Raw genomic sequence first — 13,052 nt, 5'->3', positions numbered from 1 at the left:
GGGTTCCCACGTACAAAGGTCAAACTAAACGTGGTAGTGGACAAACTTTGGACTTCTGAAGATTGCAAATTTTTGATTCATTGACGCCGTTATGACTGACGCAAAAATTCCACCATTGGAATACTCACTTCAACAAAAATTGGATTCGAGGATTGTGAACTTTTCATACAAGGTTGGATTATATGGAATTTTGGTCCTGTGAAAGAAAACAATTTTCCTGTAACACCTCTACTGGACTATGGGACACGGAACTTTGCTACATCGATGGAAAACCTCGCCTACCACTCCTACTTTGACCCGGTACTGTAACTAAAACATTTTATCTATATACGTTTTTCAAGCCGAACTGCTGCAAAGCATGTTTTGTTAAATTTTGTGAACACAAGTAATACGCCTATCCTTTGTGGTTATGTTATCATATTATTGCCCTATATTGTATTTTCTGTTAAAAATGTAGCCTTAGTTTGACGTAAATCTTGTCACCTAAACATTAGTTGAATTTTTTTGTCATACGTGTTGACGTTAATTAATGGTGAATTGTGGAACCTAGCCTAACATTTGTCTGCTTATAGAAAACCCTCACTGAGGTGGCGCAGTTAAGGGCCTGACGCAAATAGCGCTGAGCAAGGTCGCAGATACACACACAACACTACAACATTTTTTTGCCCTTTAGGAAAAATCCTTGCATGTTTTTAGTTAGTGGTTATGGCTAGAAGAAGCATGAAACTGATAATTTACTTAATTCGCGTATGAAGTTTTTGGCCCACATTTTTTTGTGACATGAATTAACTTGAACTAAGCTACCATTTTTATGTTTATGACATTTGTTGCTGCTTTTTCCAACACAAACATTCTTTTTACCACACTAGTGCCACAAACTTAGTCCTCGTCTACTCTTTCATGACATTTTCTTGTAGCGTAAATATTTTACGAGAGGACGAATAACTCACGTAAGCCCATTATTTTCGGAAGTTCACTACCTGTGTGGCGTGACGTGCTTTTACCACAGCATTATTCCAAAACTGGCATTGAGGATAACGGATTTATTACATTTTTTTTTGCTTTTGCAAGGCCAGCTCTTTTTCTACATACATGCTGATTGATGAACGCTTTTTACATATACGAGATATGAGCCAATTACTTTTTGAAGGCCATACAGCTGAGCCGTTATTTTATATATATACGCGCATTTTTAAGCCGCATGCGGGTCGTTCTTTTCTGAACACACACTTACACATACTTATTTTTTCTATCGACCCAAGAGAAAATGCAAGTATTTGTTGCGCAAGCTATAATGCGATGGAATTGTGGTACACTATAATTTCAAATCTATTTTTTTTTTAACGCAGCACGCAATTTTCATAAACGCCTTATTTTTGTGAATATACTCTTTTTTCTTTGTTTTTATTTTTCAGTACAACACTTCGAACCTTGAACTGTACGAGCTCACGAACCCTGCGAGACCACACCAAACATCGGAATCAATAACAACGTCGACGCAACTTGTGATCGTTTATTCCACATACATCAAGCAATTTTATTTTTTGTGTTTGCGTCGGTTTTGGAATTGATTGCGACAATTACCCTTGTTACCAAAACTTTGGTGTGGTTTTAAATTGATAATGAAACATTTCGCACGAAGGGGCAAGTGTAGCGAACACAGTGTATATTAATATGAAAATTGTAATATTGGAACTGTTTATATTTGTAACCGGGTTCCCACGTACAAAGGTCAAACTAAACGTGGTAGAGTAATAATTACAGACCTTTAAACAACGACCGCCCTGGCTCTAAAACAATAAAGGACTATAAAGTGCTGTAACCTGTTGGTCCGCCCTGACATGCCTAGCGGGCACTTGTGACTTGTGTTCATGCTTTATATGGCCACGTTGGCTTGCATGATTATTCCATTCCATTCCATTCTACTTGTGGTTTCATTTGGACTGCTGCGTACGTTTCAGCCATCTTAATACAAAATTGATTACCTGATTGGTGTCGGATTACGGAGTTTACAGAAGAACACGCATTAAAACACAACAACATGTATGCAGTATTACGCAATTTAAAGCAAATTGTGTGGGTTTTCATCACATAGTTGTGATTGTGAGTTAAAAATGCCATTCAGACAACAGGACACAGTCTGTTCATAAGTTGAAATGATCTTTATATTTCAACTTCTCACACAAGAATGTAAACTGCCAACTTAAAAAATCTTGCTTCTGTATTATTTTCTGATTTTTCAATTTTTACTTTTACACTGTGGGATTAAATCTCAAATTTCTACATCGTACGGTCTCGGAAATATAACTGTGGAGTAACGGATAAATTGTAAATTGTTCGCGCAACTGTGCGATTTTTTGAAAAGTTTGTGTCGGGTCCGACTTAAAGATGCAACATTCCAGCTGGCTCAGTTCTCACTATTTGTAACATGTTGAGCAATTGTAGTTCACTTTTGTGTCAAGTGTTTGTGGAAATAAATATTGTAGGATATTTAGTGCGATAATTCGGTAATTAATTTTACGTAGTCTTGGATGTTTTTGTAGTTGTTTTATCACTCTGTTGAAAGTTATGTAAAAACTTTGATTCTCTTGAAAATGGACCAGGGTCGTAGAAGAACTAGGAGGAAAAGAGGTTTGTATTTATAACAAGAGATTTAAAAGTAGATGGTAAATGTTTGTGCACCACATTGTGTTTCAGTGGAGTACGTTGAAGTTGTTCCATCAACGGATCTTCCTCCATTGGTCGAGGGTGAACTGAGATGTTTTCTTAATGTCTCAGTTGGCCGATTGTCATGGGGTAACTTAACACCCTCAAGAGTGCCCCCAGTGTCCCCTGCGTACATTCGTCTTCGATGGTGGGGGGAGGCCTCAGATGGAACTTTGCTTAGGTGAGAAAACACGGACAATTTATCAACAAATTTTGTGCAATTATAAATATGTCCAGGTTTTTATACTTTTGGTTGATTGTGTTGTAATCTAGGTTTGTTTTTAATACCTTCGTTGTTTTTAGACCGCAAGGAAAGAAGGATGAAGTGAGAATAAAGTCAAGAGCTCAATTTGGAATTCGATCAGGCCCGAAACAAATGACGGCATACTTTAATGACATGGGATCTGTTACACTTGATGTTTTAGCAAGCCCTAAAAGCATGCCTATCGGAAGAGTTCAGGTCGGTGGGTTTCATTAGTTATGGCAGAGAAATCTGATTAATTTCATACATAATTTGCAGAGCCTATTTTGTAATTATCAGTACTATCACCTAAATACTATATAGGAGCTTGTGACATTGCATTTAATTGTCAATTTATTTTTCAAAATTCCGTAATAATAACTGATCATAAAATGTATGTGACAATTAACATGGTTTTGTTATTGTTGAAGCAAAACAAAAACCTTCCTATATTTTTGAACAATGTAAGATTGTTTGCAGTGATCACAAAGCACTTTATTAGGTTTATGGAATGAAATGTAATGTCTGTCTTTTAAGTAATGACATCATTATATTACTTGAATGTTGTTTGTCGTTTTTGAAGAAAAAATGTTTGGCTGTTCGACATCCATATTTAAGTCAACTTTTTTGTGGTTTGAATAAGTCACATGTTTATTTTCTTACAGAAGAACAGGTAATGGTTAAAGATTAAAAATCCCTATGTGATATAGAAGATTATACAATTATACGAATTTGTCTGTAGTTACACTTGCATTTTTATTCTAAGTTTTTAAGACTTGTTTCTTGTATTAGATTCCAAATGTTGCAAGATTGTCGTCAAATGCTCCAATAAGAGGTTTTTTTCCAATAATTTCCTCATCATCACGAAAACTTGGTGAAATCTATGTTGTAATGTGTTTCAAGCCATTGAGAAATGCTTATGAGGAAGATTCTTCAGCAACTGACTGTTCTTACTCAACAATGTCAGTAACGGTTGTTCAATCTGCTGAAAACATTATACTATAAACCATAGGTATAACTTTTATTGTAATGAAAGGTCACAGAATACAAGTGTTTGTGGAGTTCGGAGTCGAAGAAGTTCAAGACATTCAAGTGGAGGCTCAGCAAGATCAAGAAGTAGCAGTGCAGGGTAGTAATAAATAGGTTTCATAAATAATTGTGTTGTGAGATATTGTGAAACAATATTTCACTGTTTTAGAAGTTACAAACAAGCCAGAGGTCGAAGTAACAGTAAAGGCAGAGGGAGAAGAAAAACTTTATCATCAAACTCGCATGATAAAAGAAGTCACTCCCGTGAATCTGCTGCTTCATGTCATTCTTGTGAGTATAAAAGATATTTTTTCTCAATGTAGATGTGCTTCACAATGTTCCATATTTAGATGCCAGTCACCAGAAGCTTACCCCAACCCCAAGGGGTGTCGATGAATTGCTTCAACAGAATGGACATGATCTCTATGCCATGGGTTTGCCAAGCAAGGAAGGTTAGACATGATATTTAGATTTAGTGAATTTCCAATTGAGGAAGTTTTTCCAACAGATACAAAAGGACAGCCTGGAGTAAGTGGAATTGACATGGATGCCATCCAAGGTGAAATATTGAACATAAAGTTGTTATAACACCTTTGTCAAATTATGTTTAAACATGGTTTGTATGGTGCTGTATGTTGTAAAACATATTTAATGGAGATGGAATGTGAAATATTATACAACACATTAAAATATTCTTTTCTTACTTACCTTCAGCCTTGTTGGCGAGAGGAAAAAAGTTGCGAGAAGAAATTACTCAGTCTGCTTTATCACCCGATGCAACATACCAAGAAAAACATGATATACAACCAACAGCAAAACATACACAGGTTATTACCAACTGTCCTGGTTGTTTAAGATCTTGAAAAAAATATATATTTTTAGCCACAACTTGCCGCAACTCGAACACCTCTCTTAAGCCAAGTTGAAGCTCAAGTCAAAGAGTCGATGGTTCAAATCCATCCTCAACCAACACAGAGCATTGTTGATCCACCCAAACCAGTACCTTCATTCCACCATCACAAGTAAATAACCAAAATATTGTCACAGAAACATTTAATGCTGTCAAAAACACTTTTTTCTAATCACACTTTCTGATAAAAGTGTGTAAAAAAACGCTTAGTGTGTACCAAGCTGGTATTTAACATTCATTCAAGATCAACTATTATTGACAGGCTTTTGTCAAACTGTTGTACCCTTTTGTGACAGAACTAACACAGACTTAAGGCTGGTGGACATGATTTTGCAAGCTAAAGGTATTCAAGATGACTCAGCAAATCTTCCTGTCGATTCTTTATCAGCATCTGGAATGGAAAGTCTGGTTTCTGATATTGAAGATCCTTTGCATGACAATTCAATCCTGCAGCACCTTTTTTACAACAACATGGTCAGTTTTTCTTATTTATTTTGTCCCACGCTAAGTTAAAAAAATTAAAACTCCCAAAATTATTTGTAATCTTCCCAGGGATTTTATCCAAGCGAGCGACCAACATTGGATAGAAATCTGATCAGTGAATCAACCCACACCAAACCCGAGGTAAGATCTTTAAATAAATACTATAATTTCTCAATTATTGTAAGATAATGGGAATACTACATTTACACCAATACTGTTAGGTTATCAACTTTTAACTTTGTTAGTATTTGTCAAAGTTGCAACAGTTTATCCCTGTGTCTGGAAATGTGGAAAAGGATGAAAAAGGCTCGAAGCCTGTTGTAAGCCTGCTGGAGAAATTCTCCCAAATTCACTTGGTGAGGATTACAGTGAAAGAGCTTCAACTTAGTGAAAGTTTTAAACTCGATAAAAACTTTTCCAACAATGGTGGAATGAAAAAAAGAGATTTGTACACAAAGGTACACAAACCACCATCTTCATCCAGCAGGAAATTTCCGGGGTAAACTCAATGTTTGAATAACTTTTTTTCACATGTAATATTTTGGTTTGTTTATACTGCAGGACGTTCTTTGTTGAGTATAAATTCCCATTTACTCAAAAACCCCATGGAGTAACCACAACATCTCATGATGTGGCAAGGATTGCATCGAGGAAATTGAACCCAGGTACAAACTTAATCTACTGCGATCCTTCTCATATTTGGAATAATTTTTGATGCATTTCAGGCGGCCTTGTTAAGTTCGACCAACATTCAATATTTCCGGTTAAATTTACAAAAGAAATGCTAGAGAGATGGATGAATTATTCCATTCAGTTTGTTTTCCACCACAAAAGCACAAAGGGAAAAAAGGTATGCAAGATGTTATATAAAGTATGCAATAATACAAACCTGTAAAAAAAGAAAAAAATAGTTGGACGAGAAGTGACTTAATCTTGCTTCCTGGTAATTTACCTTATTAGTTGCAAGCGATTGGAACAGCGTCGGTGTCCCTCCGTCAAGTTGTTGAAGCGGAGGAATTTGTGTTTTCCAGTAGTGTTGATGTTGTAGGGGGAACCCCCATATCAGTGCATGGTGCCACCAAGGTGAGGACGCGGGTTGTCGAGAGGCCACAAATATAAAGTACAACTTTATTCAGGTTTGCATTGAATTATGTGGAGACAGCACTGATCTGCCACAACATATGTCACCAACTAAGCAACCTGTTGCTGTTGAAATTCCAAACACCTATTCTGTCACTCAACTGGTCCGTGATGATCACCGTGGAGAAACTGAAAAAAGGTGAGGCAAGAAACCCAGATACCGAGAAACACAATGTGATGGTGGATTTTTTTAAACCTCACAGCTTCCAACACTTTGATGACAACGAATATTTGTTCCCTTCTTATTTAAACCACAGCATATTATACCTCTATATATATTTGCACGAGGCCAGAGATGTTCCAGGTAAATACAAGGCTTCATTATCTTTAAATAATTTCTTAGAAATGTTTGAAAATTTTAGCAACAAAACCAACATCAGGAAAATGCAGCTTCCCCAATTCTTACCTAATTTGTCGGACTTTTGCATCGGACGAACCTTTAAAAAGTCGTTTAATGTGGAACACCTCCAACCCCAAGTTTCAATTTAACCAGGTATTAAATTTTATTGCCTTGGAACCAAATAGGAAACATTTTTTTTATGTTTCTATCAGTTCCGGTTGGGTTTCATTTTAAATATTATTTTAGGTTTTTCCAGTTAAAATCAACAGAGATTTGTTTTCTCGTTTGAAAGACAACATCATCGTTGTTGAAGTTTGGACCAAAGTAAAATTGGAAAATGAGTTTTCCGATAAATTAATTGGACTGGTAAAAATTCCTCTCAATTTTTTTTATCAATCATTAAAGGATGATGAGATTGCAAGGTTAGAAAAAAATATATTTTTCAACATAAAAAAAATATCACTTTATATTGTGTTTTTTTTATTTTAAATATAAATTTAGTTTTTTGTGTGTAATTGGGTATTGCCAAACTTAAACACAAAACTACAATGAAATCTATGCATTTTTTGAAGAGCTTTCCTAGCATCAGAACACCCAATGGTCGCGGTTGACTCATATCTACCGGTAGTTGATGTTTTTACTGGAAATGAACGTGGGAAGCTTCTTTCTCTCGTTGCACTTGGAACAAAAATCCAGGTGGGAATAATTTTTTTTTTTCTTCCATGAGTTTGGAAATTTCTTCCTTCATTTGTGATCTTAAAATCAACCAGGTTGACAACATACAAAGAGTTAAAGAAAATTTTAGTGTTCTGGAATCACAACAAAAACCAACACAAGAGAATGAATCGATTGAATATGAATTACACGAATTCAAACTAAACATCCATGGAATGCAAGAATTTCAACCTCTGGAAAGTCAGGTAGGAATATCTGTAGATTTTTAGCGATCTGTTTTAATTCTACTTCGTACATTTCAGGCTTGGGCTGAAACAGATTGTTTTGTTCAATATTATTTTCCGACACAAAAATTTGATGAAACGTTTGATTCACAATCAACTAGTGAAGTTCATCAATGTAATAATTTTTTTTTTTTAATTTGTGTGTTTAATCTTTTCATGTGATTTTTATTCCTTAAATTATTTGATGAACTATAAAGATTTATTTTATTAAGGGTTTGTGCTTCCAGTTTTTGGTGTAACATTTTATATAATGGTTTTAATGAGATGTGGGTGTTTTCAAAGCAGATGAGACCACTTTTGAAAGGTACAGAACAGGCACAAGTCTGTGTATCCCAAACCCGATGTTCAACTTCACACAAAATCACTGCATACAAACAAAATGCGGGGGCAAAGTTCATCATGTGATTGCTGGCACTTGTTTAGGTGTCGGTAAACACCCACATGGGGGAATCCCCTTTGAATTATGGTGCAGGTTCTACCACCCCAATGTCCGAGACCAGCTACTGGCAAAGGTGAACGACAACTTCCAGTTGTGGTTTTGTTCCATGCAGTAATTTTATTTGTTTAAACAGGGGAATCTCCCTACCACGAAACTGTGTGCGATGGTACGAAATAAAAACAAGTTTAAAGAAATGTTTGACATTCCCATGAATTTTATTGAAGGAAATCAAACAAAAGCAGGATATCTTAAAGTAACTGTTCAATACATGTCAGGTAAGGTTTTGTACGTAAGGAATTCCCATGCAATATCTTTTTTGAGGGGCGTCAATAAAAACAAACTAAATATATCATACCGAAGAAAACCTACATGCTATGGTTTTACTGCACTAAGTACAAGTTAAGTGTAATAAACTCCCTTTTGCAAATTATCTTTATTGCATTGAAATAACAGGAAATTGCATTCATGTTACGATGGTTATCAGTCATATTGCTACACATGATTTAGTGCAGAGATCTATTTTATATTTTGACAGGAGCAAGTCCTGTGAACAAACAACCAAAAGAATTATGTGAAAATGTCAAGTTGAAAGTTTGTGTGTTGAGTGCTTGTGGGTTACAGAGAGCTGCTCAACTTGCATCATCAGTAACGCAAGATCAAGAATTAAACCACAACGCTAAAGTTGGAGTTAATTCTTATGTTCGCCTGAATCTTTCATTTCTACATAATGAGGTTAAAATTATTTTTTACATCTTTGCTATAAAAGTTACACAAATAACAAAAAGTTATTTGCCGACCACAATCCCAGGTTAATGTAGTTAAACTACGATGTATAACAGATACCTCGACAAACAAGCTGTGTTGCCCGAAACTTTGCTCCAGAGTTTAACCACCACTTTGAAATTATGTGTCCCATCACATGTTACCATGACAACTTGGAGCCAATCTCATTGGCTGAACAATTGGCAGGTGGCGAGATTGACTTCGAAGTGTGGCATAGGTAAGTTTCTATAACAACAAGGACAATGGTTTAAAAGGGCCCAAGAATAACAGCATTTTAGAAAACTATTATAATTTCAATTTAAATATGCATTGATGTTACAGGAGAAATGCTGATGATTCGTCTGTTGATGATATATTGCTTGGACACACAAATATACAGTTGTGTGATATATTGACCAAAACAACCGGTAAAAATGTCACAATATTTGTTTTAAATATCGCATGAATTTTTTTGTTTCCGAATTTTTAGGTTGCCATGGATGGCACCCTGTCACAACCGTGGAATCGCTACAGCGAAAATCAATCATTACAGTTGGAGGACTCAAAGTTTCCCTCCAGTTTTCTGGCTCCCGGGATCTTGATCTGATTCTGGAGGCAGCAAAATATCTTGGATGGAAACCTGAAGTTTCTTCAGACTTAGGTCGTCTCCTGGTACCAAACTATGATGGATTGCTAAAACCTTTGAACGAGGTTATAACAAAGCACGATCATGTGACCTTGACCTTCACCATAACAAATGTGTGTCTGCCAAGGTCAAGTTTATCACATGAAGGGATGAACGGAATGACTCATGTTTATCTTCGTTACAAGTTCTTTGATAAAGACTCAACAACTTCAAGTGTTTCACATGTTTTTAACGATTCTAAAAAAGATCCACGGAGGGTGGGAATTGCTCACAGGTCGGTGTTTGTCTGCAAAGCCAGCCACCCGCTAGTTTGGTATCTGCGAGAAGAGATAGTCGAACTCCAGCTGTGGATGACTCATTCACCAAGTGCCAGACCTGAAAAACGACCTTTACATGGCGATAAGTTGATTGGGACAGCAAATGTTGAACTAAGTTCAATGCTAACAGGTGGAATTCATAAAGAGCAGCATGTTAGTGGATCGTACCCCCTGTTCAAATCAGGAGAGGATAATTTGGACGGGGCTTGTGTGCGTGCATATGTAAGTAGCAACCCTGGGATACACAATGATGATCTTACTGATGAGGAACCTTCTATAAGTGCTACAACATCCAGTGATGAAAAAATTGGTGATCAGAAGGAAGTTAATCAAGAAATCTCAACTCCATCGGAAGTATCAACAATATTTGCTGCAGTTGTTTCGGTTGAACGAGCAATGCATCTCCCCCCTCCTCCACTTCAATTCAGTGACAATCCCAATTGTTACGTCACATACACAGTGGATGGAGAAGAAAGCTCAACATCCGCAAGCAAAGTAGCTGCTTATTGCTCATCTCCTGTATGGAACAACATCGAGGAAGTCCAACTTGATTGCAAACATCTTCATCCAAGTGGGGAAATTCTTATCTTCAGAGTTTGGATTTCATCCTGTGAAGTTGAAAGGAAGGATATTTCAGTCGGCTCATCCAGTGACTGGATGATTGGTTATGCCTCTGTTGACCTTTCAACTCTATGGGCTGGGTTTAATTCTGTTAATGGATGGTATAACATTATCGACCTTCATGGCAACTGCCAAGGTCAGTTGAAAGTATCAGTGACCCCTTGCTCCCCCATACCTAAGCCTCATCTTCTCCATGTGTACCAAAGTGGGAGGGGGATCCTACACTCTGTACCCCTGGTGGCCCCTGTGCAGACACCATCAGGTAGCATCTACATTCCATGTGTGAGCTCATCACAAACTGTTGGAACAACTTGCAAGACCACAACTCCTCATCCATCAACATCACCAACAACACTTACTTTGTCCAATATCCCTTCTCTAACACCCACAATATCAGCCCGTTACCCAATCACCGCGCGACACGACCACCAACAATGCCTCCTGCAAACACTGCAGAGACAAATGAAGGAATTGGATGAAATCAAGCAAAAGTTTCAACAGAAAACCAAAGGATCCACCACATCTACACCTCTTATTACTGCTGCCATGCAAACAACAGCTGTAACCATGACAACTACATCTAATCCAAGTAACACATACATTGTTTCCAAGGAATCTTTGACTGTGAAAGAATCTCAAAACGTCAACAGCAAATCACCTCCTCCAACAAATGAAATGTTGCTTGGTAACTTGGGAGGTGATGTTGGGACAGTGCATATGTCCCTGATGAGGAATGATAGAGTTGTGTATGATGAGGAGGTTGTGCAGAGTGACACAGATATGTCAGATGTTGAGTTTGTCCGCCCCCGAAACATCAATCAGCAAAGTCTCTTTATGTTAGAGCAGGAAGATGTGACACAAGATGTTTTGGGTGAAACCAACGGATCTGAGTTAAACAACACAAGTTTATGGCTGTCAGCATCTAACATCGATGAATTCCCCCCCATCAAAGATGTTGATGATCCTTCAAGCAAACATCCAGATGACTTGTCACGGAGGTTGTTTTCTGATAAAGAAAATGATCAGGAATCAGGTCCTGGAGAGGAAGTTGATGCAGAACATCATGAGTCAACTAAAGAATGCGATCACAATGAAGAAGGGGAATCACCCATTTTACCAAAGAAAGGTCTGTGTGAAGATGATATTGATTCAAGCAGAAAAGAAAGCCATGCAACTGTACAGAGAGGGAAGGATTTTAACCACAAAACTGCTCTCATTGATGAGGAACTTTTACACGAGAATGATGAGACCAAAAGTAATGGAGGGGGTAACACAGATGGTCATGATGCTAAAGATGATCATGAAGCAGAAGATGATCAGGAAGCAGGAGATGATCATGACACTGAAGATGATCATGAAGCAGGAGATGATCATGACACTGAAGATGATCATGACACTGAAGATGATTATGACACTGAAGATGATCATGACACTGAAGATGATCATGGCACTGAGGAGGATCACGACACTGAAGATGATCATCGTTCTATAATACAAAATGAAGAAGAATTTAGTGAATCCTCTGATGAGGAAATTTGTGAAAGGAGAATCCATGATAATGTTGAAATAACTGATCCTTGTCCTGCAGAGCAGAATCCTACGATGCCAAGATTCTTCCCCCCTCACAAAGATTTGGTTGCTTCAATGAAAAGTTTGCAAGCCATCACTACAGAGCAAAAGGTTTCTATAATCCCATGCTGCATGATTGCTGTGTTGTTTCCTTAACCTTGTTTTAACTTGACCATAGGCAAACCTTTTTCTATTATATTTCTCACAGCACAAACTTTTGCGACAAGATCAAGTAAAAGAGACTGACTCCAGTTCAACAGATGCTTCCCCCAACCGTAATCGCAGAAAGTTTTTTAAACCTTCAGTTACAACTGATGGACAAACCAGCAGATTGGCAAAAATATTCAATATGAAATATCCATCTCCATAACTTTACCTTTTTTGAACCTCGTTTGGTGCCAAACTCCAATCCGTCCTGCGCTGCTATTGTGGTAGTGACGTCATTTTCCCGTCCATGACTTGCCAAAATATTTGTGGAGTGGTTTTGCTACTTGTACGTAACCGCTGGTAGAGTTTTTGTACTCTGGGTGTTTTGTTTATTTTTCATCCACTGTGGCCAAAATTTATATTTTCGTTCCCTATGCTATATTGCTACAATAGATGCATTTACATTTCAATATATATACCAATATAGTGATGTGTGTTACTGCATAGCTTGTTTACAAATACATCGACTGAATTTCCTATTAAATACTAAAAGCCTTCTACCTCCATTTGAAAGTTTTTGTTGTCATTTAATTTAAAGTCAGCAAATCAATCACATTCAATATTGACGTAACTCCACATAAGCTTAGCCGTTTGTAATGACATCCGGTTTAACAACGCTGCGCATGTTGATGACAGGGGCCTATTACAAATAAAATGTCATCTAGGAACGTGCACTGATGTTA

At 37.2% G+C, this 13,052-nt stretch overlaps 1 protein-coding gene and 1 long non-coding RNA gene across 2 annotated transcripts; one reads left to right on the top strand and one right to left on the bottom strand.

Moving 5' to 3' along the window:
- Positions 1 to 2,523: 2,523 nt before the first annotated feature.
- On the top strand, positions 2,524 to 12,539 carry LOC145912361 (C2 domain-containing protein 3-like). Its single transcript, XM_082999810.1, has 30 exons — positions 2,524 to 2,631; positions 2,698 to 2,887; positions 3,010 to 3,166; positions 3,740 to 3,909; positions 3,984 to 4,076; positions 4,146 to 4,267; positions 4,300 to 4,428; positions 4,485 to 4,535; positions 4,691 to 4,803; positions 4,859 to 4,998; positions 5,183 to 5,360; positions 5,439 to 5,510; positions 5,627 to 5,868; positions 5,931 to 6,034; positions 6,095 to 6,219; positions 6,330 to 6,452; positions 6,506 to 6,648; positions 6,713 to 6,813; positions 6,872 to 7,002; positions 7,096 to 7,271; positions 7,422 to 7,545; positions 7,620 to 7,769; positions 7,827 to 7,923; positions 8,091 to 8,320; positions 8,381 to 8,522; positions 8,783 to 8,979; positions 9,087 to 9,247; positions 9,352 to 9,437; positions 9,500 to 12,273; positions 12,371 to 12,539. The coding sequence occupies exons 1-30, from the start codon at positions 2,595 to 2,597 to the stop codon at positions 12,530 to 12,532; spliced, it is 6,720 nt and encodes a 2,239-aa protein (XP_082855936.1). The 5' UTR covers positions 2,524 to 2,594; the 3' UTR covers positions 12,533 to 12,539.
- Positions 8,539 to 12,636, bottom strand: LOC145912376 (uncharacterized). The gene is made up of 3 exons (XR_014403293.1): positions 12,539 to 12,636; positions 9,091 to 9,255; positions 8,539 to 8,967 (listed from the first exon to the last, which is right to left on the bottom strand). It is a non-coding gene; the product is annotated as an uncharacterized LOC145912376 (long non-coding RNA).
- Positions 12,637 to 13,052: the final 416 nt, after the last annotated feature.

The sequence above is a fragment of the Ascidia mentula genome, chromosome 8 (genome assembly GCF_947561715.1).
Source record: "Ascidia mentula chromosome 8, kaAscMent1.1, whole genome shotgun sequence".
In the NCBI taxonomy this organism is placed as follows: Eukaryota; Metazoa; Chordata; class Ascidiacea; order Phlebobranchia; family Ascidiidae; genus Ascidia; species Ascidia mentula.
This window is presented reverse-complemented; position numbering and strand designations above follow the sequence as displayed.

Coding starts and splice junctions, on each gene's coding strand:
- LOC145912361 (XM_082999810.1), top strand. CDS start 2,595: ATGGACCAGGGTCGTAGAAGAACTAGGAGGAAAAGAG. Junction 3,167..3,739: donor TGCCTATCGGAAGAGTTCAG/GTCGGTGGGTTT, acceptor TTCTTGTATTAG/ATTCCAAATGTTGCAAGATT. Junction 6,453..6,505: donor CAGTGCATGGTGCCACCAAG/GTGAGGACGCGG, acceptor AACTTTATTCAG/GTTTGCATTGAATTATGTGG.